This window comes from Rattus norvegicus, chromosome 9 (assembly GCF_036323735.1).
Source record: "Rattus norvegicus strain BN/NHsdMcwi chromosome 9, GRCr8, whole genome shotgun sequence".
NCBI classification, from domain to species: domain Eukaryota; kingdom Metazoa; phylum Chordata; class Mammalia; order Rodentia; family Muridae; genus Rattus; species Rattus norvegicus.
In genome coordinates this window covers 52,783,678-52,810,889 of record NC_086027.1, presented here as the reverse complement: position 1 = coordinate 52,810,889, position 27,212 = coordinate 52,783,678, and the positions used below count along the sequence as shown (strand labels likewise).

Genomic DNA, 27,212 nt, shown 5'->3' with positions numbered 1-27,212 from the left:
GAAGCTTATAAATATGTATAACCAAATGCTAAACTTTTGCTTTCTTGGGAATTAGAGGACAAGAAAGCATTTTTTGGTTGTTTGCATAATAATGTGCACCTCCCAAAACAGTTTCTTTTGACTTCAAATAATTTACCAGAGTATATTTATTTTATATGAATAAACCATGTCAAGAAATCAATATTGTGCCCTAAAGAAAAGCTATAACTGTTACTACCAATGTTACTACATTTTTTTTTTTATGGAGCAGGGCAGGGTTTGCAACCACACACGTCTGGAAATCAGAGGACAAGTCAAGGGAGTCAGTTCTCCTTCCATCAAATAGTTCCTGGACTATCAGACCATCATGCTTGGCAGCGATCACTTTCAACCACTGAGCTATTGTACCAACCTTCCAACCACTTTCTTCTTCCACTTTACTTTTACTTTATGTGTCTGAGTATTTTGTCTACATATATCGTCTGAGCACCATATCCATGCAGTGCACACAGAGGCAAGAAGACAGTGTTAGAACCCCTGGGATGGGAGTTACAGATGCTTATGAGCTGCCATGTGGTGCTACAAATTAAACCTGGGTTCTCTGGAAGAGCAGCCAGTGCTCTTCACATGTGACCTGTTTCTCCAGCCCCTGCAGCCACTTGTAAGGTGGCACTGAGATTCTCTGTTCAGTGAAGTACAATAGCTTCCCATTTCACTTTCCCTAGACCAGGCAACCACACTGTCCTTACTGTTTCTGTGATTCTGACAGCACAGAAGTCAAAGCGTACAGTTCCCTTCCATGACTGAATTTACTTGACCTGTTTTTAAATTTTTTTAAAAAGTAAATTGACAGTCCATTTCATGATTTTTAAATAGTGTATTGGCTGGTGTCATGTATCAATTATACACAAACTAAAGTCACCGGAGAGAAAGGAGCCTCCTCAGTTGAGAAAATATCTCCATGAGATCCAGCTATAAGACATCTTCTTAATTAGTGACCAATAGGAGAAGGCCCAGTCTATTGTGGGTGGTGCCATCCCTGGGATGATGGTCCTGGGTTCTATAAGAAAGCAGGCTGAGCAAACCATGGAGAGCAAGCCAGTAAGCAACACCCCTCCATGGCTTCTGCATCAGCTCCTGCCTCTAGGTTCCAGCCCTGTGTGAGTTCCTGTCCTGACTTCCTTTGATGTTGAACAGCAATGCGGAAATAGAATCTGAATAAACTTTCTCCCAAACTTGCTCTTTTGGTCATGGTGTTTCATCACAACAATAGAAAAACATAACTAAGATAAACAGTGTGTTACCAACAGAGAGAGAGAGAGAGAGAGAGAGAGAGAGAGAGAGAGAGAGAGAGAGTACATATTTATATGTACGTATCTTAATTAGAATTTATTATATTAGAAATCATTAGATTGTATTAGAATTTCTATTTTCTATTTCCAGAAAAGCATGTAAATAAAGCTTTCTATCAACCTGTCTAAAAGTCATCCATCTATTGTCTGAATAAAGTATTGTCTCTGGTGTGTGGTCTGGTGTACGCCCTTCAAAATAGGTTTAAACTCAGCACCAGATGTTTGATAACAAGGACTCCCCACTAGCAATCTCTGGTGTGACACTTGCCTACCTACAAAGCCTATTCAGGAACAAAAGCCAGACTAACCTATAGGGAAGAAGAATAGGGATGGGTGCCTGTAGGCCTGGTGTATGATCAAACAGGCATGGTTGTGTTTCAAAGCAGACCTTCTAATGAATGTTATGTTTCCCTTAATTTTCCTCAACCTCTCTCTGTGTACAACCATCCAGTCTTGCAGGTAGGGGAGACATTGCCCCATTTCCAGATCCTTAGTCGTGTCCCTCCTTGAGGAATACCTGACGCTACCAGGACCCCTCAATTTTTGCCTTTGAGTGGATCACCACCACTCCATGGCACTGACATCTAGGGGTGCTGAGAGCTTGACAGGGGTAGGGGAATTTCTCTGCCTCATTTTGTTGGGAGAGAAAGATGACATTTTGAAGAGTACAAATTGAGGGTCTGGGGTCTGGGATGGGATGGGATGGGAAAGACTAATGTACCATTTCCCTGTGGGTATGAGCTGAGGAACAGTATCTGAGGAAATTAAAGTCAGTCTGTTTCCTTCTTCTACCGCCATGGGGAGCCTGAAACTGCAGATTTCCTGGAATGTTTGCACACCTGCTTTGCAGTTGCGTCCTGGGTAATCTCAGTGGAATAGACAGAAGCAAAGGTTATCTAATTATAGAGGCTGGGCACGCCGAATGTGAGAGCATCCTGTAAGCTCATCATTATCTCTGCCCCGTCACTGTAATTTCACGCAAGTGAACACAAGAAGCAGGCAGGGCACTGTCTGTCCTGTGTGAGCTTAATTTGCTCCCGCTGTTGTCGTCCTCAGATATTTTCTGTTTACATAAATACTGGGGAATGAGCTGCTTCATAAACAATGGATGGAAGAGGTCAGCTGTCCCCAGCCCATTGTGGTCTTGCCAGGGTGCTTACTATGTTACTCAGGGAGACAACACCAATAAAGCTACTATATGTGTGTGGCGAGGGGTAGGTGATTAAGTATTGGTTAATACTAGAATCCCACAATATACAAACAATGTGAATACCCTGTGAATGGCCAATAAAGGGTCAGGAGCTTCATGGTTCAGTGATCCTGAGTGTGTGTGTGCCTTTCCCACTTCATAAACCCATTCTAGGGAGGGTTTTTCCTTTTCTGTCTCTATTTCTGTTTCTAAATGTGTGTCTCTGGTGCAATTATTTGTCTTGGAAGGCACCTCGACCCCCAAGGAACTCCAGCAGGTGTCCTCTGGGATGCAGATCCACGCTTATAACAATGCCTTTAGCCTTGCCAGTCTTCAGACCCACAAGCATTACTACATCTCTTTCCTTAGAAATTGTACAGACTAGGGAAGGGTTATAGCAACAGATATTAAGACATCGAGAAACGGAGTGACAAACAAAAGTTTCAAATGAAGTGTGACTGATTTAGAAATTATGGGGTATACCCCCATATGGAGAATGTTCAAGACAGCCAGGAGCACTTCTGTTTGCCTGGTGGGAAGAGACCGGGTAGTGACCAAAATCCCCTGACCAAGTCTTAAGAAGAAACCCTAAGGTCTGTGTGTGCATGTGTTGGGGGGACAGGGGTGCTTTCTCAGTAGCCTAGGCTGGCTGCTTTTATAGAGGGCCATCAAATCCCAGAGGCAATTCAAAAGCTTTAAGGGAGAAAAGCTTTGAGTTTCAGATAATGTTTCTCCCTTATTCTGTTCACCGTTGAAAGCATTTTTTCTTTCTTTCTTTTTTTTTTTAAAGCTTTCTACTTTTCCTTGTGCATTTTCTAAAACGTTCAGTTTGCCTGTCTTTCATGGTGAGCAGTGACCTCCCTTCATGGTGTAATAAACCATTCAAAGGCTCCCCGATACCATGGCAAAGTCCTGAAATGGAGAGCTATGGGAGCAGCATTTCAATGAGGGAGGAAGCTGGAAATATATCCCCCCAAGGACTGTGCGTAAGGAACATCGAGCCTTTCAGATAAAAATGCAAAACAGGCTTGGGTTGCCCCCCCCCCCCCCCGGGAGTGTTTGGCAAATGGACAGTGGATGCTGGAGGCAGCCGGAAGCGGGCTGGAGATGGAAGGTGAAGCTATGGGGAAGTAATTTGTTTTTCCTAACTGGCCATGAGGATCTGCAGGTGTGTGTTTACACACTGAGGAAGGCTTAACTAGAGTATCAGGGTTGTATTAGCTACTTCTCTGCTTTGACCAAATACCTAACAAGAAGAGACAAATGTTCTATTTTGGCTCCTAGATTGAGGGTATAGTCCATCATGGTGGGGAAGGCATGGTGATGGGAGTGACCTCTGCTGGGTGGATCAGGACAGATGTGTCCCCTAAGCTGTCTCTCCTTTTTAATGAGTCCTGGGCCCGGCCTGCAGGTTAAGCCATCCCCAATCAGAGAGAGTCCTCCTGCCTCAGGTGTCTCCCAGGTGATTCTGAATCTGTCCCAGTTGACAATGAAGATTAACCATTGCAGCTGACATCCTATTTGAGGTCTACTCACAAAAAGTAAAACCCCCTTTCTGTTCCTATGAGACTCGTGAAGGTTGATGGAGCTGTGCCTTGCTCCTCGAGTGCCCCGTCTTTGACCATGGCTTTCTCTGGCACCTCTCCTCTTTCCAAAGTCTTGCCCTTATCTCTCCTGGGATGAAGGGCAGGGAACATGAGGGAATCTGGGACTCTAGTATAGCAACCTGGGCCACTTGCTCAGAATGACACACACCCCTCATGCATTTTCATGCACACTGCATTTTTTTAGCATAAAATCCAGTCACTGAGACACAAGCAAGGATCCCCAAGCCTTTCCTTTCCTTAGATGTTTAAACTACTGTGGTGATCTGGTCAGTCAGCCAAGCACTCTGTCGGTAACATCCAGTCTCTACCACACAGCAGCTGGAGCATTGAATGTAACCTTTCTTCTAACATGGTCAGATCCTTAGAGTTCTGTCAATCAGTTTTGTATTTATTGTTTTTTTTTCTTTATGTTAGTGAAGTTCATTTATCCTTATGTGGTGTCAAGATTTCACTTTCACTCTTATTCTCCTCACTGCAGGTACATATGCATGCAGTTTAGGCCATTACACATAAGACTGTGTCTTTTGAAGGTTTTGGGTGAAGAGAACCCACCTTCTCAATTGATGTAATGGAGATACGCTTATTTTTCGAGAACAAAGGCTCATGTATGAAATTTTGCTTAGGACTTTAAAATCCCTATGTGTTCTGTGATCTCTTGTTTACATTTACATTGTGGGGTTCATTGGCAGATACTGTGGGGAGTCTACTAAATCTCCCTTTTATTCCAGGGGTAACATATAACCTTAGCCATATAGCCCCATAGCAAAGCCATCCAGTCCTAGCCTTTTAGTGAGTCACCCATGTCTGTGTAACCATGGAGGGCAGGTTATGTGGAGAACTGATTCATCATACATGCTTCTCCATACCTGTCCCACTCTCATATTCTAGAGCACAAAGTGTTTGCAGCCCTGACTAGCTCACACCATGAGGACTGTCTTAGTTAGGGTTTCTATTTTTAAAGAGATACCATGACCAAGACAACTCTTAAAAAGGACATTTAATTGGGGCTGGTGAACTGGTTCAGAGGGTCAGTCCATTGTTACCATAACAGTAGGAAGTATGGCAGGGCAGGCCGACATGGGCACTGGAGGAGCTGAGAGTTCTACATCTTCATCTGAAGGCTGCTAGCAGAAGACTGGCTTCCAGGCTAGGAAGCCAGGAGTGGACTGAGCATCCTTAGGCAGCTAGAAGGAGTGTCCTAAAGCCAACTCAACAGTGACTTCCTCCAACAAGGCCATACCTCCGAATAGTGCCACTCCCCGGGCCAGGCAGAGTCAAACCACCACAGACCATAAATGTGGGAAATGAGGTGCAAGGAGCAGCCTGAATGATTACCAGTGTACCCAACCCTTTAATTATAATTGATGTCTGCTTCCAAAGGACATTGTAATGCTGGCTGTCTTTGCTATGTCAGTCCTACCTTTCCCCTAGATGATGGCTCCCATCTTACCACTGCTTCTACAGGCTCCCATGTGTTCTGTGGGCCTCAGAGCTGGTGTTACACGCAGCTGCTTTCTCCAGATGGAGGAATACTGTGCCATCTTCCCATCAGCCCAAGTAGAGAGGTATACGGAGTGAAGGAGTGCAGTGGAGGCCACAGGGCAGACTTTTCTCTTTGACGTCCACCAATGCTTTGAAATCTTGGGCTGCGTGAGGGCAAGAACTATGATGTAACATAAGAAAGACATTGTGGGGTCTGCCCCTGGTTCTGGCATAAAAACTCTAGGACTCTCGGATCCATCCCTTCTTTTGTAAGCTCCTACGTGTGGCTAGGGCCTCCAGGTTGCTTCGCAGTGACATAGATCACCAGGGAAGTCGATGCAGTCTAGAGAAAAGGAGTGTTTCAATCCTACTCCAAACCTTGCTGTGAGGAGAATTATCACAGATGGCCCGTGGTTTCATTGATCAAGGCTGTCATGAAGCCTCCATAGAAACCAGAGAATGTGTGTATACAGGCTTCAGGAGCAGCCTGGTCAAGTTTTGCTGGAGTTATACCTTGGAGAGGGCGGGAAGCACAATGCTCCTCCCGCAAGCCTCAAACCTACTCAGTTTTTCCACCTACCTGCCCACCTGTTCCCTTTGCAGTTTCCTCTATAATAACAGGATAAGTGGAGGAAGCAAAATGGCTCCCTGGGTTCTGTGAGCAGCTGTACCAAATTAACCACACCTAGCATGGCATTTTGGGAACTCTGGCTTATAGTCCATTATGCACTTCAGCTGACAGCCTACTATTTGTGCTGTTACCTGAAGTGTGTGGAGGGGGCTTGTCTAGTCTTAGAAACTGAGCCCCCAACCTGTGGAATCTGATGTTGCCTCCAGGTAGACAGTACCAAACTGAATCAAACCAGATGCTACTCTAATTGGAGAGCTGCTTCTGTTTTATTTTAGCTCAGAAAAATCCAACAGCCTGTTTCTCTAACCATCTTCTGCCCTAGCCCATAAACAGGACAAATTGATACAGAACAGGTGCCCCAGTTCATCTGAAAAAATTATGGCTTCTAATTCCCAGTGCCTACCATGGGCCAGGCTTTCCTTGGTCTCTATCCTGTAAATATGTAGTTTTTGTTTGCTTCTTTATGTTATGGGAATTGAGAATGCTAGACAATGATGATTCTACCAGACGCACCTCACCTCTTGCTCTTTCTTTTCTGCCCGGTAAGAGTCACTTTATTTCTAAGATGAGGGCCGTGGGGTCAGGATGCTCTCTGGCTTATTCAGAATGATTCAGAGAGCAAGAAGCCCGAGGACACAGACAGCCTGTCTGCATCTGGAGCACTTCCTCCACATTACTAAAGGCTTTTTGTTGTCTATGGGACTCAGGCCTGAGTGTCAGATACCAAGCCCCCTCTCGACTTCAGAGGTGGAAGCTGAGGGTGCTTACAGTCTGAACAGTGCTGCTGGTCCTACACTGAGTCCCAAACAGCCTGTCCTGTGAGCTGTGCAGAGGAAAGCACGTAAGTGGTTCAAAAACAGCAGAAACGGATCTAGATATCCATTGCTCATTTCCACGCTCACAACAACCTTGCTGGCTTTTAAAAAAGATTTATAGATGCTTATTAATGTGCATGAGTTTCTCGCCTATAGGTAAGTACATTGCATGTGCGTGCCTGATGCCTGAGGAGACCGGACGAGGGCACAGGGGCTCCTGGAACTGGAGTTAAGGACGCAGGTAAGTCACCACGTGGACGCTCGAAACCAGAGCTGGGTTCCTTGCAAGAAGAATAAGTGTTCTTACCAGCTGAGCCATCTCTCCAGCCCCACAACCTTCGCTTTCATTTTACTTCAGCTGTGAAAACCAAAATTGAAGATGAGAAGATGGGGTCTCACCAGACCCCATCTTTGAGACAGCTCAGTGGGTAAAGGTGCTTGTTACCAAGCCTGACAACTCAAGTTTGATTCGATGACCTGGATCCTCAGAAATTGTCCTCTGACTTCCACACACATGCTGTGCGTGGACACACACACGCATTCTCTCTCTGTCTCATATATATGAACATGTGAATGTATATCTGTGTGTGTATATATATATATATGTATATGTGTGTGTACATACATACATATACACAAATAAATGCAAAAAAAGATTGAACCGAAAAGATGATGGAATTTTTTTGATTCATTATAATTAGAACAACACCCTTGGGTTCTACATATTTGAAAACAATCCTTTGTACTAAATATGTACAGATTTCCCCTGTGGTTCCTTGAAAAGAGTGCAGGGTGCTGTGCATTTGTGCAGTATGAGCATCACCTGGCTTTGAGTCGTCTACAAATGCCTCCAAGTATCCAGCAGTGCGTGGATTGGTTCTGTGAACGCTGCAACTCACCAGCCCTAAATGTGGGCACCCGTAGGTAATTCATCCCAGGGCCCTTTCAGGATATGACTTTGTGTCTCAAATGTTGTGGCTGTTTCACGTGGCTCAAGTATCTACATAGGATGGGAATTAATTATTCCTATGGCTAAGAGGTTTCTTTCTCTTCCTTGGGCATTGACAGAAAAAAAATATCATGTATGTAGCCCCTCTGATGTCACGGATCCCAGAAATCCCAGGACCTGGTTAAATCCTGGACCAAAGAGAATGAGAAACAGATCAGTGACTGAAACCAAAACGGCACTTGCCCTGCAAGTCTCAGTGATGGAGACTTAGTGACAGCATTTACGACAAATGTCAGGAGACGGAAGTTCCGAAAAGTGTGGGTGGTTCTGAGCGCACGGTGGCCAGCTTCGGTCAGAGCCGAGACAAGCTGCTTGATCCCGCAGAACCATCCGGATGTCTGTCAGCAGCAGCCTCGACACCGAGACACCTTCCTCTCCAACAGTCTCTGTCTTCTCAGTGTCACAGCCTGCTTTGGGCGTGCTGGCTATGTACAGGCTGTGTAGACCCTAAATTGCTATAGTTACAAAGCTGTTTTGCTAAATTCTGAGATTGTGACTTACACTAGTGTAATAGTGTTAAGAGGTGGGCTTATGGGGAGGTGATTTGGTCATGAGGTCTCCACCCTCCTGATAGGGTTAGCATCTTTTAATCATTTATTTTTTTAATGTGAAAAACAATAGAGAAAGGCACCCAATGTCAGCCTCTGGCCCTCACATGCATACCTAAGTGCATACATGTGCGTGCGAGCATGCGGGCACGCACCGACACACACGCACACACACACACATACACACACACTATGAACCCCACTTCTTACTTCCACCATATGAAGACACAGGACCAAGGCACCTCCTGTGAGTCAAGAAACTGTTCTTTTCCAGACACTAAGTCAATCGGGTTCTCGGTCTTAGAGTTCCCAGATTCTAGAGCTATAAAACCTGTATTTGCGTAGCTTGCAATGCAAGGGTCAAGGGTTTAGCCTAAAATAAATAGGTATCGGGCACAGGATTCCAGGCTTATCATAGTAGTTTTGGTACAAAAAATGGCAAAAACATGGATTTTATACACTGAAAGAGCCATAATACTTTATTTAAAATATATACAAAATTATTACTTTGAAACATATATATTACTATCCAACATATATCATATAACACACATTGATGTAAATTTTGGTACCTTCATTCAGTTTTGTGATTTCTCTTTGTTCAAGGTTCCTGAAAAATTTCTCTATAATACCACTGGAGGAGAGATGCCCACAGGCTTGACCCCCACAGTGGTCCAGCAATCCTCTCAGGCACCATCGGGCCCTGTGAACTCAACCCATGGAAACTGAGGCTAACTTTATCCTGGGGTGCCGAGACAGGCACAGGATTGGTGGCATCAACTTTGATACACCACGCACCAGTCCCATCTTCTCTTTCTTTCCCTCTTTTCTGATAGAAATGGGTCAGTCATTTCCTTGACAGACATGCTTCCCTGGGCTGAACCTAACGTAAGTTATGTTCTCATCACAGCCCAGCTTCCTTCACTGTCTCCATCACCACAGAGAGTGGGAGAGCAGGGAGCTGGCGTCTGAGTATGACCTGGAGAGAGTTAAGAAATGAGCCAAGTGGGCTGAGTTCTCACACTCCTGAGATAAATCAATTAGGTTTGGGTGCAGTCCAGCCTTTTCCCACCATTATTACTTGCACAGTGCATTTCATCCAGCAGGCACTTAATAAATGCCCATATATGGGTGAATACATGAATGTACAGGTCCTGGTGATCCCAGGTAGGAACCATCCAGTCGGGAATCTAGGGGACTTATCGCTTCTTAGCCTTTTGGCTAAGATAAGGGTAGAATGAAGGGGACTGGAGCTATGTAGACCTGTTTCCTCCTTTAACAAATGGGTAAACTGAGGCTGACAGAAGGATGAAATGAACAAGATTACTGACTGGTCCCTGATAAGAGTCAGACCTGGAATCAGATTTTCTCAATTTCTCCCTCTCTTCAGATCTGACTTTGTATAGAGAGCTCAATGGACCCACTGCTGTGCCCCAGATTTGTAGGACTCGCCTTCCTTCACTGGAAGCTGTCATACTGGGTGGCCACAAGCATAGTGGCCAAGTGTAGGGTACAAGCAAAGCGTCCCCTCTAAGTAACTTCACTCCCAGGATCAGGTCCTGGGCAAGAGGATTTGACAGCAGCAGTGGACATGAGTGAGGTAGGAGGAACAGAGGTGGATGGGTATAAGCCCCACTTTGGGGAGGGGTGTCTGTTCTGTCCCTATAGCAATTCTGGCGCTAATGTGGATTTGGTGCCTCACGAGGCTCTGGGTTATCCAGAGATGTGTAAACAAAGCCAGGACCACTGGCTGCTTCTGCTTCTGAGAGCGAGTCACTACAAACATTTGCCCACTGGACGAGGGACACTAGGTATGTTCTTAGCACACTGGAAAGGATAAAAACAAAGGGACCAAAGAGGGGACAGGAACAGATGAACAGGAACTGTTCGGCTAGCCAGATGTATGAGGGGTGGGCACACATCTGGTGCCTGAGTGTCTAGGTGGACTTCTCATTTTAGTTAAGCTATCACAAAGCACATTTTTGAACTTTGGGCCACTAACGCCACCACCACCTGCCACTGGGGACCTCAAGAACATCCCAATCTCAACGTGATTTCTTTCTAGACAGGATAATTTTATGTGAGCAGAAACAGAGTTGAATATTATGAAGACCTTTGCACCGTACCCAGGCCCTGCAGATACAACTCTGAAGGATGCTGGCGTCAAAGTGAACAGTGGCCACCATAATCTGCCACCAGGGGCTTCTCCTGAGCATGTGGAGTGGGGGCTTGGATAAAAGTGATATGTTCTATCGATAGATCCTCTTCTTGCCCCACCCTCAGCCAGTTTTGTTTTTTTGCTTCCCCCACCCATCCCTTCTCACTTTCCAGCCGACTTCTGCAAGCCCCTATTCCCATGAGAGCTATATATGGTTTTTCTGAGAAAAAAATAATAATTCGTCTTATGGAAATTGGAAAATTGAAAGCCACAGATCACCTGGTAACAAATGAGTACCTTTGTGCTTGTGTAGTCACCACAAAACGCAGACAACTAAAGGCTAGGGAGCAGAGTCTGGGCCCGGACCTTTTGAGTGGTCTATTGGCCTGCTAATTGGCAAGCTCCCTAGACAGTGGATTGGTTTTCGTTGCACACATAGACGGTGCTTGGCTGGATTTTCCTCTGGATCCGCTCAGGCACTTTAGGGAGGATTTGGAAGGTTTGGGGAAGCAACTCTATGCAGGCCTCGCGGAATTTTTTGATCCTCCAGCAGTAGACGATGGGGTTGAAGACAGACTTGAGGTAACTGAGCCACAGGACGCACGTGCTGGTGGTGTAGAAGGAGGCGCTGTAATAGAACCGCCGGCTGAACGCAGACAGCAGGCTGTAGACCGAATGCGGCAGCCAGCAGAGCGAAAAGCCCACGAAGAGGATGAGGATGGTGGTGAAGGCCTTGGTTTTGAAGCTCAGGTCCAGGCTGGCCTGCTGCTGCTGCCGCCGAAGACGTCTCAGGCCAGCCCCCGACAGATGTCTGAGGTCCAGGCTGTCCGACTGGTTGTGCACACGGACAGCATTCTTCCGCACCGTATTGAGGATGCACAGATAGGAGCACAGCATGACGCCGAAAGGCGCAAAGAAAACTGCCACCACCAGTGTCACCACATAGGCACGTTCAGCTGGGAACTCAGTGTAGCCCAGCACGCACTGTGGGGCCCGAGCAGGCACCTCCATGAACGTCCAGCCAGTGAATGAGGGCGCAGAGATGCAGAAAGACAGCACCCAGGAGGCCGCGATGATCACCTTAGCTCTGCGTGGGTTCAGCTTGTCCTGACGCTGCACGATGATGAGAAATCGGTCCACACTAATGATAAGCAGGATGGCCACGCCCTCCAGGACAAAAAACCAATAGAGAGTAGCTGAAAGCCGACAAAAGTGGTCCCCGAAGTGCCATCGAACAGTGACGAGGGTGATGGCGGTGAAAGGCATGCAGCATAAGGACAGCATGATGTCGGAGAAGGCCAGGGTGGCCAGCAGTAAGTTGATGGCTGATCGCATGGCTGGCCTCTGGTACACGATGATGCAGACCACCGTGTTGCCGAGGAATCCTACCACAATCATCAGCAGCATCATTATTGCCAGCGAAATCCTGAGCGGTGCGGACAGTGGGGTGGCCCCAGGGTCCAGAGTGTTGCTCGCGTTCAGCAGCAGATGTTGGTACGTCCCGATGGGCGTGCTGTTACAGGCCATCCTGAAGAGGAACTCGGAAGCTGGATAGACGTGACTTCAAGGGAACCCTCCAGCACTCCGGTGGCTTTCATTTTCTGTCTGCTGGCTTCATCTTCTCATTTGATGTTGCAAGGTTCTCGAGGGCCCTTAAATCGTTGGGCGAAAGCTTTCTTTGGAGGTGCTACCTGGGTTTTGTGATGTGTCAGTCACATTCTTGTCTCTGCAGCAGCCATGTGCTTGCACAGCTCCCTAGGACGCTACACCCTAAAGCAAGCAGAGAGAAGAATCAGATATCGGAAAGCCGATGGGATGAAGCATTATCTAGTTTTTGCAGGTATCAGTGGTCTAACTTGTGTGAGGTTTTCACGCCTATGCATCCAGCCCAGGAAATATTCAGAAAACTCCAGTGGAGTCTGTACTGAACATACAGGCTCTCCCTCCTCACTGTTTTCTAAACAATGCGACTATTTGCATACCATTTACATCATAGCTCGTCATCCATAATCTGGGGATGAGTTAAAGTGTCATATGCCAACCCCTCACAAATCTTCTGCAGGAGACTTGAGAACCCAAGGTATTAATCTGTAAGGGGATGTTGAAACCATTTCTTGGTGAATTCCCATGGACAGGAGAGCATCCAGAAAAATGACTCATTTGTTTCTGACTCAGGATAAAGGTTGGTATTTACAAATGTTGAGTCTTGTCAAGCAGCTTAGGAAACTCAAGCAGTTAGCTCTCCTCTGGGCATCTGGAAGCGCTGCCTTGTGGGTACTTTGGAACTACTATTTATATAGTTTGGCTTGGATTTTATGAAAAGCAATGAGGCTTTGAGCAAACCACCTGCTTTGGAATGCCAGTTCCAGGAGGACAGGGATCTTGCCTGTTTTAGTCTGTTTGTCCCCAGCACCTAGGACAGCACCTGGTTCCTTGATGAAGAGACGAGTAGTTTTTGTATTCTGTCACCTTACCACTGATTTACGTTTTCTTTCTAAAGAGAAGATTATGACTATCATTTATTGAGTTATTTTTATCTGAAGAATTAAAAGTGGAGATTAAAAAACAAACACATAGCAAAACTAACCCAACTCAAAGTCTCATGTTTTGAGGTGACCTTCTGGAGGTGTAAATGGCATTTGAACAGGTGTACACATTTATATCTCAATAGTGACTGGGACAAGTGTATACCTCAAAACTGTCACTACCATCAAGGCCATAAACATAGTCATCAACCTGAAAGTTGGCCTTCTACCCTCTGTGCTGAGATCTATCCTCTGAGAAAAAGCTTTTAATATGCTTTTACTAAAAAAATTTTAAGTATGTTTGATTAATTTTGAGACAAGTCAAATTCACATTCATATGGAGAATGTTATGAGAAAACAGTGACCTTGTGTATATCCTCTGCCTGGTTTCTCTGGCAGCAACACTTCTGACAAGTGTGTAGATGCTGTAAGATTCTTCTTAGGAAACACTGAGAAGGAGGGGAGAGGACCAGTTCTTAAAAACAGTGTCAATTTTTATTGCTTTTTCTCAGGGATTTTGTGTCCAGGAATGGCATCCAGGAGCCAAGGTCTCGAATCTGTTGTCTCTGCTGAGTGAAATGGATCCTCCCCTGTGTATCCATTCTCTAAATAGTCTCATTCACTAATCCCTTTCAGACTTCCTCATCTAGAACATATCAGGCCCAGGTACAGAGTAGCAATGTGTGTATCATGTGGTGGAAGGCTTACTGGAAGCAGCACTGTTGCCATTTAAGCCCAGGCAAGCCAATTCCATTGTTACAATGACTACTGTTTCATGTATAAGCCAACCACATTGTTACAATGACTACTGTTTCATGTATAAGCCAATTCTATTGTTACAATGACTACTGTTTCATGTATAAGCCAATTCTATTGTTACAATGACTACTGTTTCATGTATAAGCCAATCACACTGTTACAATGACTACTGTTTCACATAGACAGTATAATCATGATCACACATTTTCCTGTGAAACAAGACCTAATAGCAGCATGTATTGAAGTCCCATCAAGACTGCTACTGCTGACTGTTCCAAGATGGTAGCCTTGGGAAGTCTACTCTAGAGCCTGAGCATGACAAAGCAGACTCCAGGGGCTTTGCTGGAAATAGGAACTAGGAGTTTGCAGCAGCTCCAACTGCTGAGAGAGATGACAAAGTAGTATGTGGACAAGGCCATAAGTGTGCTGGAGGCTCTCTTGTCCCCTCCAGTCTCCCTGCCCTCTCAATCCAGACCTTACTTAGAAGGATGGACCCTCGTCCATGAAGAGGTGGGAGGAATAAGGTCTATTCTGCCCCAGCTTCCTTCTGGCTGGTTGCAAAGCCCTAGCTGCTGGGGACGGCTGTGCCCTACAACCTGGCCCTCTCCTCAGGCTCTCCATTGGTTTCCTGTCTCCTTGCAGTTCTCCATCACCTCCCTTATCTTATCTCACCTTCAGTGAGAAACTCTCTATTGAGTTTCTTCACTCACACTCTACTGAGAACTCTGCATGTATCTATTTTCAGCACCATGCCAGAGGGCATCCAAACAGAAGTTACAAGGAAACAGAAAGGAAGGAGTGAGTGGTTAGAGTGGGCAGAGGCTATGTGTGTACGCGTGTTCTGTCACATTTTTATAAGTATCCTTTAAGTATTTACTCCTTTCCCTGTGTTTAATGGATGATTTAGCTTTTTTTTTTAAACTGATCCCTTATCTACATCTTTGCCATCTCCCCACAGATAGCTGCTTCTAGCAGTTTCTAGCTTGAGTTATGCAGCTGGTGCTCACACAGTGATGGAGGACAAGCTTGCGTCTTAGTTCTTGACTTACTCATTTTAAATGCTATTGTTCTCTCACTACTGTAAGCCAAGGTTGAGCTTGTTCTATCGCCTCACTGTGGTGGTTTGAATGAAAACAGCTCCCATAGACTCACAGGAGGTGGCGCCATTAGGAGGCGTGGCCCTGTTGGAGTAGGTGTGATTTTGTTAGAAGAGTGTCTCTAATGGTAAGCTTTGATGTTTCCAAAGCTTAAGCCTGGTCCAGTGGTTCTCTCTCTCTCTCTCTCTCTCTCTCTCTCTCTCTCTCTCTCTCTCTCTCTCTCTCCCCTGCCTGCTGACTAGATGTAGAAGCTCCAGCTCCTTCTCCAGCATCGCATGCTGCCATGCCTTGCACCATGATAATTATGGACTAAACCTCTGAAATAGTAAACCAGCCCTAATTAAATGTTCTTCTTTGTAAGAGTTGTAGTGGTCATAGTATCTCTTCACAACAATAAAACCCTAACTGAAACACTATTAACTTCCGAATGATTGATGAAGTCATCTGAGTAACATTGTAATTATAGGAAGGTAATCAAATCTCTGCACAATACTCTGCTGAGGATGGAGTATTCATTTTGTCTCTACTTAAGTACCTCTTATCTTTACCCACATTCTCACAATCTTTTATATCTCCTTTTGCCTAGTTAATTTAAGTATTTAATTCCCATGGCTAGAGAGATGGCTCAGTGGTTAAGAGCACTTACTGCTCTTCCAGAGGTCCTGAGTTCAATTCCCAGAAAACTCATGGTAGCTCACAACCATCTGAAATGGGATCTGACATCCTCTTCTGGTGTGTCTGAGGACACCAACAGTGTACCCACATATATAAAATAAATAAATCTTTAAAAACAATTAACTCCCAGGAAGGCTATTTATATTCTTATGACAGAGTGATATTTTTCAGATTTGAGTTTTTATCTGTTAGAATCACATATTTCTGACTGGTTCAACATTATGAAATACAGAGACCAGACATACCAGAAGTACATTGTTAATATAAAGGTCAAATTGAGTGTACATATTTTGCAACTTATCTAGACTTTGATGCTAAAAGAATTACATCTAGAGTTTATTTCATATATTTCATATCTGGCTGTTGTGCTCAGATGTTTGTGTTTTCCTTGAGTTTCTCATCACCTGTGTTTTAACCCCAACATGTCGTGCTTTGGTCTTGTATTTTCAATCTTGCTTGCTATCCCTCCTGAATGTTTGCCTCTGCTCCAGGTCCCAGCTCTGTCCACTGGGTCAGTACCATTGCTGCTTATGACTCATTTGTTCCTAAATCCATTGCTGTCTCTTTTCTGGAAAACGTCTGTAATCTACCTGATAAGAAAAGGTTCCAGGGAAAGTGGCAAGCTGCGAAAGCATTCTAAGCCTTTGCAACTTTGAAAAAAAAAAACAGTATTTTTCTTCTACCTTCTTACAGATGGATGTACTTTGACTGACTAGTGAGGCAGAAAGAATTTACTACCCAAAAAAGAGGCTTTGCCCCTTCAGCAACGAGCATTGCAGATGAGAGGTTTAAAGTAGATTCCATTGTTTTTCTTCATTGATGGCAGGTCATTTTCTCTTGAAGTTTTATTAATATTTTTATGGAAATGTTGGTGAAAGGTTTACATCTGGGTCATTTTCTACTAGGTGGGATACACACTGAGTCATTTAAATCCAAAGGTACATGCAGTCAACTCCTTTGTAGGCTGTGTATTGCCTTCCCATGTGGTAGAAAACACACTGGTTTGAATGCTAGGCCCAATTTTCAAGCTTTAATTTTCTTTTACATTAAAAACTCTTCCCCCAAAACTCCTCCATTGTAGATAGGAATGCAAACCTGAACAACCACGCTGGAAATCTATTTGGCAGTTTCTCAGAAAACTTGGAATAGTTGTACCTCAAGACCTAGCTATACCACTCCTGGACCTATACCCAAAAGATACTCCAACATCCCACAAATACACTTGCTGAATTATGCTCATAGCAACTTTATTTGTGATTACAAGAAACTGGAAACAACCTAGATGTCTCTCACCTGTAGAACGGATAAAGAAAATGTGGTACATCTACACAATGGAATACTACTTAGCTATAAAAAATGAAGACATCATGAATTTTGCAGTCAAAGGGATGGAACTTGAGGATATCATCCTGAGTGAGATAACCCAGTCCCCAAAGGACATGCATGGTATGTACTCACTTATAAGTGGATATTAGTCATAAAATACATGAAGCCTGTGACCAAGCAGAAGTCCTGGTGGAGTGATAGGGACACTAACTCACTCACCAAACTTTCAACCCCAAATTTATTTTGTCTAAAAAAATGTAGGGATTGGAGATGGAGCAGAGACAGAGGGAACAGTGAAGCAATATCCAGTCCAACTTGAGACCCATCCCATGGGCAAGCACCAATCCCTGACACCATTAATGATACTCTGGTGTGCTTACAGACGGGAGTCTAGCATGGGTGTCCTTTGAGAAGCTCCACCCACCTACTGACTCATCCACAGCCTAACAGTGGATGGAGCTTGGGGACTTTTGTGGAAGAATGGGAGGAAGGACTGTGGGCCTAGAGGGGATAGGAATTCCACAAGAAGACCAATAGAGTCAACTAACCTCTGTCTGAAATCATAAAATTGAACACTTTCTTCCATGAAGTTGCCTTCGTGATGGTGTTTTTCCACAGGAGTAGCGATGTACTGAAGACCTTGTGAATCCTAGAGGCTCCAGCAGCTTTCTGAGCCTTCAAAGTGTAAATATTCCCTGAGATTTCCGAATTTTGTCTATTTTTTACTGAGTATCCCTTCTTCCTCCAGAGACATTTCAATTCAGAATAACCAGCTACATAGCACCCCACCCTTTCCTCTGGCTTTTAGATTTCTCTCAGGCCCTTCTTCTCTGATGAGCCCTAGAGGGGGTGATAAAAAATATCTAATTTGTTCTATCTGTGACTGAGAATAAATAACTGTCACCCATTCTCAGGAATATGCCTGGGTATGAGTCTCTGCAGTGTATCGCTTAGTGTAATGAAGAAGTTTCCACTCATGGCCAACCTACTCAACAGAGCCAGTGATCTATGGTCATAAACACTAATGTTTACAAGGTGATTTCACACACACATATCACATACATTAAAAAGAATCTAATAGCAGGTACCTTACCATTGGGACCTATGAACTTCCCAGCCTTAGGAATTTGCCCTGGCTTACCAGATGGGAGTTCTTTCCTATGGAATAGCCTTAGATAAAATAATAAATCAGCTGGTCATATCCCAATAGTCACACTGCTGTTTCACCAGTGAATACATCTTCTTTGGTATACTGCTGTGGTAGAATGCCAGGTCTGTAACCAAGGCAGACTATTGGTGCCACTTTCCCCCAGCTGCCTGTATGATAACTTTCTAGCACTGTGAAAGGTGACCCTCAGGGAAGGAGCTTCTAGCTGAGCCCCAGTTTGATTTCTTCGTGTTTGAAAGCTAAAACATAGGGCGTCTAGAAATAAAGTCCTGATCTCTAGTTCTGGAATGCAATTACCTACAATGGCAATAACCTTAGGGTTTATGGGGTTTCAGTGGCCTCTAAGGAACAACTCATAGTGGGAATCACATATGTGGCCTAAGATTTTAACCCAACATCCTCGGTGCTCTTGGGAGTGCCCTTTTGTATTCCTTTAGGATGATCTTTACAGTTCTACCAGTTTAATCTATGTGGCTCTCAATGGATAGCCCTATACAAATGAGGCCTTTTACAAAGAGTGGACAGGATTCCTGAAGGCTCACTGAAGCCTGCTTCAAGCCAGTACCAACTGATCTTGGGTTGTTTCTCAGTTACGGTTTTATTGCTGGGATCAGACACCATGACCACAGAAACTCTTGTAAAGAAAAACATTTAATTGGGGCAAGCTTATGTTTCAGAAGTGCAGTCCATTATCATCATGGTGGGGAGCATGGCAACATTTGGGCAGACACGATGCTGGAGAAAGGCTGAGAGGATCCACAGGTATCAGGAAGAGAGAGTGAGCTATCAGGCCTGGCTTTAGCTTCTGAAATCTCAAAGCTCACCCCCAATGACATACTTCCTTCACAAGGCTACACTTACTCCAATAAGGCCACACTTCCTGTTAGTACCACTCCTTATGAGCCTCTGGGCCATTCAGACCACCACAGATGGCTGAGGAGATACTAAAAAAAAAAAAAAGAATTGACAGAGTCCAACAATGAGATAAAGGATCTTATATCCATACGAATCAATCCAATGAAATTATCTCATCTCTCATTCACAACAGTTGTTTTATCCAAAGAGCACTGTTGGGTACCAAGGCATGGATAGGAGACATCACCCCACTGACTCTTCCATAACTCAAAATCACTTCCCATGAGCCACTTGGCTGTCTCACATTTGAGCCATGCCACTGTGAATCTCTCCAGCCCTGACAGTCTTTGCTGGACTTCCTTACACTACCCTGCTTGGGTCAGGCCCAGTGGAGAACAGGACTGTACTCTGGCCAATGGTGTCAGCTGCTACAGTCGGGTTTCTGGCTTGGTTCTGATGTTCTGTTAGCCTCTTCTCCCAGTTGTGAACTTCAGGAAGAATTCTTTGCATCTTAGCAGTCTTGTGCATTGACAAAAACAGTATAGAGAGCTAACCATTTGCATGTCCAGCATCTTGGTGTATGTGTTTGCTTTAAAATGTGTAGTGTGTGTGTGTGTGTGTGTGTGTGTGTGTGTGTGTGTGTGTGTGTGTACACATGCATGCATGGATGTGCACACCCATGCTTGTGCGTGGCCTACTTGCAAAGACCAGAGGACAATCTGCCAGAGTCAGCTTTTTCTCCACTATGTGGATTCCAGGATCAAACTGAACTCATCATGCTTGGCAAGTACCTTTACCCACTGAGCCATATCACCAGCCCAGTGTTTGTAACCTTTTGGAACCATTTTTCAGAAACTGGAGAAAAGTCAGACACACTGGACATGTAAGTACACACACACACACACACACACACACACACACACACACACACACACATCCAATAGAATTTGTTTTCTTCCTTCTAGCCCTATTTCAGCTTAGTGGAGGGAAAATTGATAAGCATTTAATATTGCTTCATGTAACCCATTGATGCTTGGAAGACTGGGGTTCTCAGTGCCTTCTCCAGAAGAACATATTGTTTCCCAAATGCCAAATCTGGAAATGAAGTCAATTTTGGCAGATGGAAAAGCAAGGAACAGCCCTTGCTGTGGAAACAGCTTGACTCTATCATTACCTGCAACCTTGTCACCTGCCTCTTCCATATAAACTCAAACAGATGGTATGTTCCAATCTCAATAACTTTATCGGCAATTAAAAAAATACGCCAGGGCTGCCAAAAGTAATACATCAAGTAGCTGTGTTTAGAAACAGGTGTTGGGCCATGAGTCTCAACTTTTGAGAAAGGTAAGCTGAAAGGAGCATGTTATTTTTTTAGTCCTCAACTCAGGCAAGGCTCTGGGGCAAGAGGGCATGATTTTCACTGAGAGCAGAATTGGCAATGTTCTTAGTGAAGCAAATTTTTACTGCTTATTCTTTTCAGCCATGGTTAAACTTCCCTTTGGGCATTTTCCATGCTAGGTGAAGGCCTTTATATAGTTAGGAAGTTCTGGAGGTTGGCCCTGGATTGGCAGCATTGGTATCCACACCACCTAGACACTTGTTATATCTTCAGGGTCCCCGACTAGATCAGAGACTCTGTGTGAGGCACCAGGTAGCCTCCAAAAAGCCCTCTAGGAGGTTGGCTGTTGTCAGTGAGAACTCTAAGGAAATGTCTGACATAATTTCACTTGTTTAACTCTCACACTAACTCCTTTTCATATTAACTCATTTTTACTGATTACTTTTAGTACAGGGGACACTTCCGTGTCAAGATCTTCTGAATTCATTGATTCAATCAACTGCAGATTGAGGACATTTAAGGTAAAAATTGTATCTGTACTAAGCATGGTCAGACTTTTTTCCCTGTGAGTGATACACAGTAACAGTGCTTACAATACCACAAGTCTCCTAGCAATGATATGCAGTACATGGGATAGCTTTGCCTTCTACATAAGAGACTGAGGCTTCTACCCAAGGGGAGGAGTATCTTGAATCCTTTCCCAAGTGGATGCTGGTGGATGAGTGCTGTGGACTTCAGCACCAAAACCAAATGGTCTTGACCCCAAGACCCAGGATCTTAATGCCTGAGCTCCGTAGAGGCCATTTAAATAATCATACATTGGGAAATCACACTATATTTTACATGAGAAGTGAATCACCAATTTGGAGCCACAGCCATGTCTTTCATATAGGAATATTCAAATATAGAAATAAGGAAGTGCTTTGGGACTCTGTGGGAACATGTTGGAAACATGGTGTGATAGGCAGGCCCTGGACCACCAGGCTTATCACAGCCTGGTTCATTCCCCATAAAATAGATGGAGAAGACTCCTGAACTGTGGATTAGACCTGCATCTGTTCCCTTTTCATCACTATAACAATGAACATTAGACGTTCAACTTAGAAAGAGGAAAGGTTTATTTTGGCTCGTAATTTTGGAGTCTTAGATTCCTGGTCAGTTGGCTTTGGTGTTTTATGTCCCTGGTGAAGCAGCAAAATCAAGTCAGGGAGCTTGAAGAGGTACCGGCTCAATATCATAGCAGCTGAGGGGCAAACACAAAGAGGAGTCAGGGCGGTTTTGATGAGAATGTCCCCCACAGGCTCAGATATTTCAATACTCGGTCCCCAGTTGGTGATGCTGTTTGGGAAGTAGCTGAGCCTTGCCAGAGGAAGTACCAGTGAAGGCAGGCCTTGAGGAATCAAACTTGTACTCCACTTCCAGTGTGTTCTCTGCTCCTCACTAGCAGTTTACTTGTGAGAGTTCGTTTTCCTGCTCCTGCTTCCACGCCTGCTGCTTTCTACCCCACTTCCCGACGTCGTAATGCACTCAGCCCCTTGGAACTGTATGTCCAAACAAACTCCCTTTACAGCAAACAAAAGTAAGTAAGATCGAAGTTGTCACTTGAGTGTTGCTTATTTCTATGATGAACCTGGCCCTGTTGATCTTTTGAGGAATGTGGGGGGTTTAGGAACCTTGGCTGAAAGAGATTTAATCTGTAAGCGGGACTTAAAATGCCATACTAGAATCAGCCTGTGGAGAGCAATATGGATTATGGAATCGTGGCTCAAGAGGTCTTAAAAGTCAGCAAGGGCGCTGGAGAGATGGCTCAGTGGTTAAGAGCACTGACTGCTCTTCCAGAGGTCCTGAGTTCGATTCCCAGCAACCACATGGTGGCTCACAGCCATCTGTAATGGGATCTGAAGCCCTCTTCTGGTGTGTCAATGACAACATACCCATATACATTAAATAAATAAATGTTTAAAAAAAAAAGTCAGCAAGAACTTTAGAAGCCTTTCCTGTGGTATTCTGGCAAAGAATCCTGGCTGACTTCTGCTCCTGCCTTGAGAACTTGCCTGAGGTTAAACTAGAAACATAACAAACTATTCTGTTTGGTGTGGGAAATTTCAAGACAATGAAATGTTGAATCTGAGGCATGACTGTTACTAATACTGCTTGCACAGATCTACAATAGAAAAAAAGAAAGGGAGAGAAAGGTGAAGAGGAGAAAAATGAGTGTATAATTTGTAGAGATAAAGACCGTTAGGAGAATTATGTTACAGTCAATGTATGTTCTGGAAAAGAATCTGTAATAGTTAGTGCCAAGAAGGAAAGGCCTGTACAGCACTGGAATAAAGGGAAGGGAGCTGCCAGGGAAAGACTCTCCCCAGCTAATTTTCCAACTTGTAAAATAGAGTTTAAGAGATTTTCTGCCCCTAGCAATAAGCTGAGTAAAAGAACAACTCTGATTCTTTCAACGAGGTCAGGCTCCATCCCAATCTGGAAGCCAAGATTGGCAGTATTATCCACATCAAGCTGATTTTCGAGGTGTGAAAAATTTGAGAGTGAAGGGAGCATGGATTCTCCCTCCATAGCTTTAGAGAGCTGCCGAAGGCAGGCAGGGGAGCTGGTGAGAAGGCTCTAAGAGGCCATTTTGTGAAACTGTAAAACTGAAGCCCCGCCCCCCTAGATGATGGAGATGCCAGAACCATGGAATATCTAATGAGCAGTGCTGTCCATCAGGAATGGAAGCAGAGGAGGAGAGAGAGAGAGAGAGAGAGAGAGAGAGAGAGAGAGAGAGAGAGAGAGAGAGAGGCAATCTAAAAGGCTGGAAGGGTGGAGCCATTGCTACAGGATTTAAAGTTCGCCCTGTTAGTTTTTGGTCTTGTTTTGGTCCAGTATTTCCTCACTATGTCTCCATTGCAGGGGATTATAATTAAGAGATTGTCTTGAGTCTCAGAAAAGACTTTTGGACTTTCAAACAGTGTTGAGACTGTGAAAAAGACCAGGGAAACTTTTGAAGTTTGACTAAATGCATTTTGCTTTATGATGTGAACGTGAGTCTACGGTAGCCGGGGAGTGTAAGGTGGTGGTTTGAACGAGAACGTCCCCAATAGGGACAGATGTTTAAACACTTGGTCCCCAGTTGGTGTCACTCTCTGGGGAGATTGGGGAACCTTTGGAAAGTAGATCTTTGCTGGGGGACATAAATCACCGGGAACAGACTTTGAGTGTTAAAGCCTCTTGCCTCTTGTGTTCTCCATGCTTCCTGCTTGTGTTTCAGGATATGAGGTCTTAGCTTCCTGCTTCCGCCATCATGCCTGCCACCTCCCTGCCATGAGTCACCTTCACCCCTCTGGAACCATAAGCCAAAATAAACTTTCTTCCTTAAAGTACTTTTGCATGTGGTATTGCTATGATAAGCAATAGAAAAGCAACTCAGAGGAAAGAGTTCCAGTCACAATGTCCCCCTCAAGGATACACTCCCAAAGACCTAACTTCCTCCCACCAGGCCTCAACTCTGACATTTTCCACCACCTCTCCAAAGCAGCATGAGTTTATGGCTAAAACATCACCATGTGGGTCTTAGAGAGATATTTAAGAGCTGAACTACAGCGAAACTGCTAGCCATAAAAAGGGAACAACAAGAACAAAGAAAGCCCTTATGATTTGAGCTGGATCCATGGGAGACATAGGATGGAACAGGGATTCACCGCCATCCCATATCTCTGTCCAGCCCTTGGTGTGTCTCCACTTTCTCTGGATAAGGGCCAGATAATATTGTCCAGCATCACAGAGTCACTGACCACAGGGGCTGTCAGAACGTTGCCATGGCTGATAGGATTGGTGCCTCAGGCATAGCAATAACGCATGTGTGGCTCCAGCGCCATAGATGATGTGACTGTGACGCTTGCTTTAAGGGACCCTGGTCCAGGGAGCAGCACTACTAGGAGGTAGGACCTTGTTGGAATGGATGTGGCCTTGTTGGAGACAATGTGTCACTGTGGAAGTGCGCTTTGAGAGAGCTTCCTCCTAGCTGCCTGAGGATGCCAGTCCCTCTCCTGCCTGCAGTCGGATCAAAATGTAGAACTCTCGGCTCCTCAAGCACTGTGTCTGCCTAGACGCTGTCATGCTTCCTGCCATCAAGAGAGTGGACTGAACCTCTGAACCTATAAGCCAGCCCCAATTGACTATTGTCCCTTATAAGAGTTGCCTTGGTCATGGTGTCTCTTTTCAGCATGGAAACCCTAACTAAGACACCGACTCATCCCAACAATGAGCTGAAATCACTTGTCAAGTCTCCACTCACACACAGTTAATGACCAAAGAAGCAGCAGTGACATCTCACATTGGTATAAGACTTTCAAATAGACGGAGTTTTCCAAAATGCATTCTTGCCTCTTTCCTGTTGCCCCTGATGATGTACAGCTATCGCTTGGGGCCCACTGACACTGCTTCAATCATTTCAGAATCTGCGAACATTCAAGTGTCCTCTTAAAATGGCACCATCATCTTTGCAAAGAGCCTGCATGTGTCCCCCATACACTCAAATGACTTAGGATATTGGATGCAAGGTAAGTGTGATACAGTATTGTTTAAGGAATAGTTTCAAGAAAAATGTATGGTTAATTTTTCTTTTAATGGTATGTCTTTGCCAGTGCTGGGGACTAACATCTTGCATGCACCAAGAGAGGCTTCCAGCAGCAACTTACTAACAGTCCCTGTAGGCAGGATACTTTCAGTTCACATTTAGTTGCCTCCGAGAGGTAGAATCTGCAGACACAGGTGGCCTGCTGTTTTGGTATCCTCATTTAAACATAAGGAGCCTGATCAATACAATGAGCTTCTTAAAAAGGTGATAGTTGTGGAGGGTAGAGAAATCAAGTTACATCTTTGTTTGTTGAGATGGGTGTCTTACTTTGTAGCCCAGGCTGGCCTTGAACTCATGATCCTCCTGCCTTAGCCCCCAGAGTACTGGGATTACAGTCGTTTGCCACATGACTGACTTCACATAACCGTTTTACTGTGGACACCGCAGTCACAATGCTCACTCAGTGTAAAATGTGTTTCTTCAGTGGACAACTATGTCCCTACAGGTCCAGCTGGTGAGCAATCAACCAAGCGAGGGCCATATTGCTCTAGATCTGAGAAAGAACCACTAGTTCTTTAAGTATTCTAAAAAGTCCAAACTAACCTGGAGGATATTCACACAATATCTATTTTCTGCATCTTCTGGTTACCACCTTTCTTTGGGGGAAGCCAGCGCATGATTCCCTAAGGGTTATCAGCTTTCAAGTGGAGCTCTGAGAATTTTTTTTTCTATGAATTCCGTGATTAAAAGCCAACAACTCCTGTCTCAACTCCCTTCGAGGCCTTCTCGCTAAGAAGGGGTTTTTAAGTCCACAAACCAGGGATGAAGTTCCTGCTGTAGGCACAAAGCATATGGTACCAGTTTAAAAATGGATGTAGCTTGATATTTTAACAAAATCTGAGACAATTAGCACATTTTCAAGATGCTAAAAAAAATTAAGGTCTGCCAATGTTGAGTTTCTCCAGCTAGACCACGTGACATCCCAAGCAGCCTGGCCCAGGGGCTCAGAGGACAGCTGAAGCTGGCGCTGGAGAAAAACCAGATACTGACACCTCAAACTTCTCAGAGCTGCTTTGTGAAAAAAAAAATTTTTTTTCCTCCAGAATCACACCTGCAGCACCCTTCTTCTCTTACCTGGTTTTCTCAGAAACTAATTTTAAACTCTTTTTTCTGCCTCTGTGAGTTTCCTAACATTTTATCCCATAATTCTGGAGAAAAGAAAACCAGACTGAAATATCTACCTACGTCTAATTTTTTTAAAGTGTTTTTTTTTTCATTTGTAATATGAGGAAGGAGACATACTCGGCTCTTTGTACACATGATGTACATGAAGCGTTCTCCCGTTGTACGTTTATAAATTGGTGCTTTGTGCCCACTTGAAACGTGCCAGTCACTGTGATCAAGAACATTCCTCCTATCCCAGAAAAGATTCCTTATGCCTCTTTGCAACCACAGATTTAGTTCTTAATGGTGCTTTCAACTGATTTCCAAAACAGAGAGGTATTGCTACAACCTAGGAACTTAGCAATTCTGATGGTGGGCCTGGTCATCCTAGCTACTCTCTACCCATCCTGAATATCCGTTCCTGTGCTTGGTGTCTTAGTTAGGGCTTCACTGCTGTGAACAGGCATCAGGCCCAAGGCAACTCTCATAAGGATAACATTGAATTGGGACTGGCTTACAGGTTGAGAGGTTCAGTTCAGTATCATCAAGGTGGGAACATGGCAGCATCCAGGCAGGCATGGTGCAGGAAGAGCTGAGAGTTCTACATCTTCATCTGAAGGCTGCTAGCAGAATACTGGCTTCAAGGCAGCAAGGATGAGGGTCTTAAAGCCCATACCCACAGTAACACACCTACTCCAACAAGGCCACACCTAATCTAACAGGGTCACACCATATAATAGTGCCACTCCCTGGGACAAGCATATACAAACCATCACACTTGGGATACACAGAACTGAACTGACAAAGGGCTATTCTCACTGAAGTCATATGAGGCTTGTGTCCTGTGTTGGTATTCACAATCCAGAGATGGTAGGTTTTGTAGGACAGGCAGCAAGGCAAGGTTAAATTTTTTTCCTCACTTGAAGTCACCATAATACCAACCACCAATGAGTAGATGAAATAC

General features: G+C 44.5%; 1 protein-coding gene across 2 annotated transcripts in view; it reads right to left on the bottom strand.

Annotated features, from left to right (window-relative positions):
* Nucleotides 1-9,063: 9,063 nt before the first annotated feature.
* Nucleotides 9,064-27,212, bottom strand: part of Gpr45 (G protein-coupled receptor 45) — an 88,002-nt gene continuing 69,853 nt past the window's right edge. The window contains exon 2 of one of the 2 annotated variants that reach the window (XM_039083259.2): nucleotides 9,064-12,540. In XM_039083259.2, the coding sequence (XP_038939187.1) occupies nucleotides 11,176-12,297 (1,122 nt within the window). In that variant the 5' untranslated portion in view covers nucleotides 12,298-12,540 and the 3' untranslated portion in view covers nucleotides 9,064-11,175. Of the gene's footprint in view, nucleotides 12,541-27,212 lie in introns of those variants that run through there. The other variant, NM_001106906.1, reaches the window with a different exon arrangement.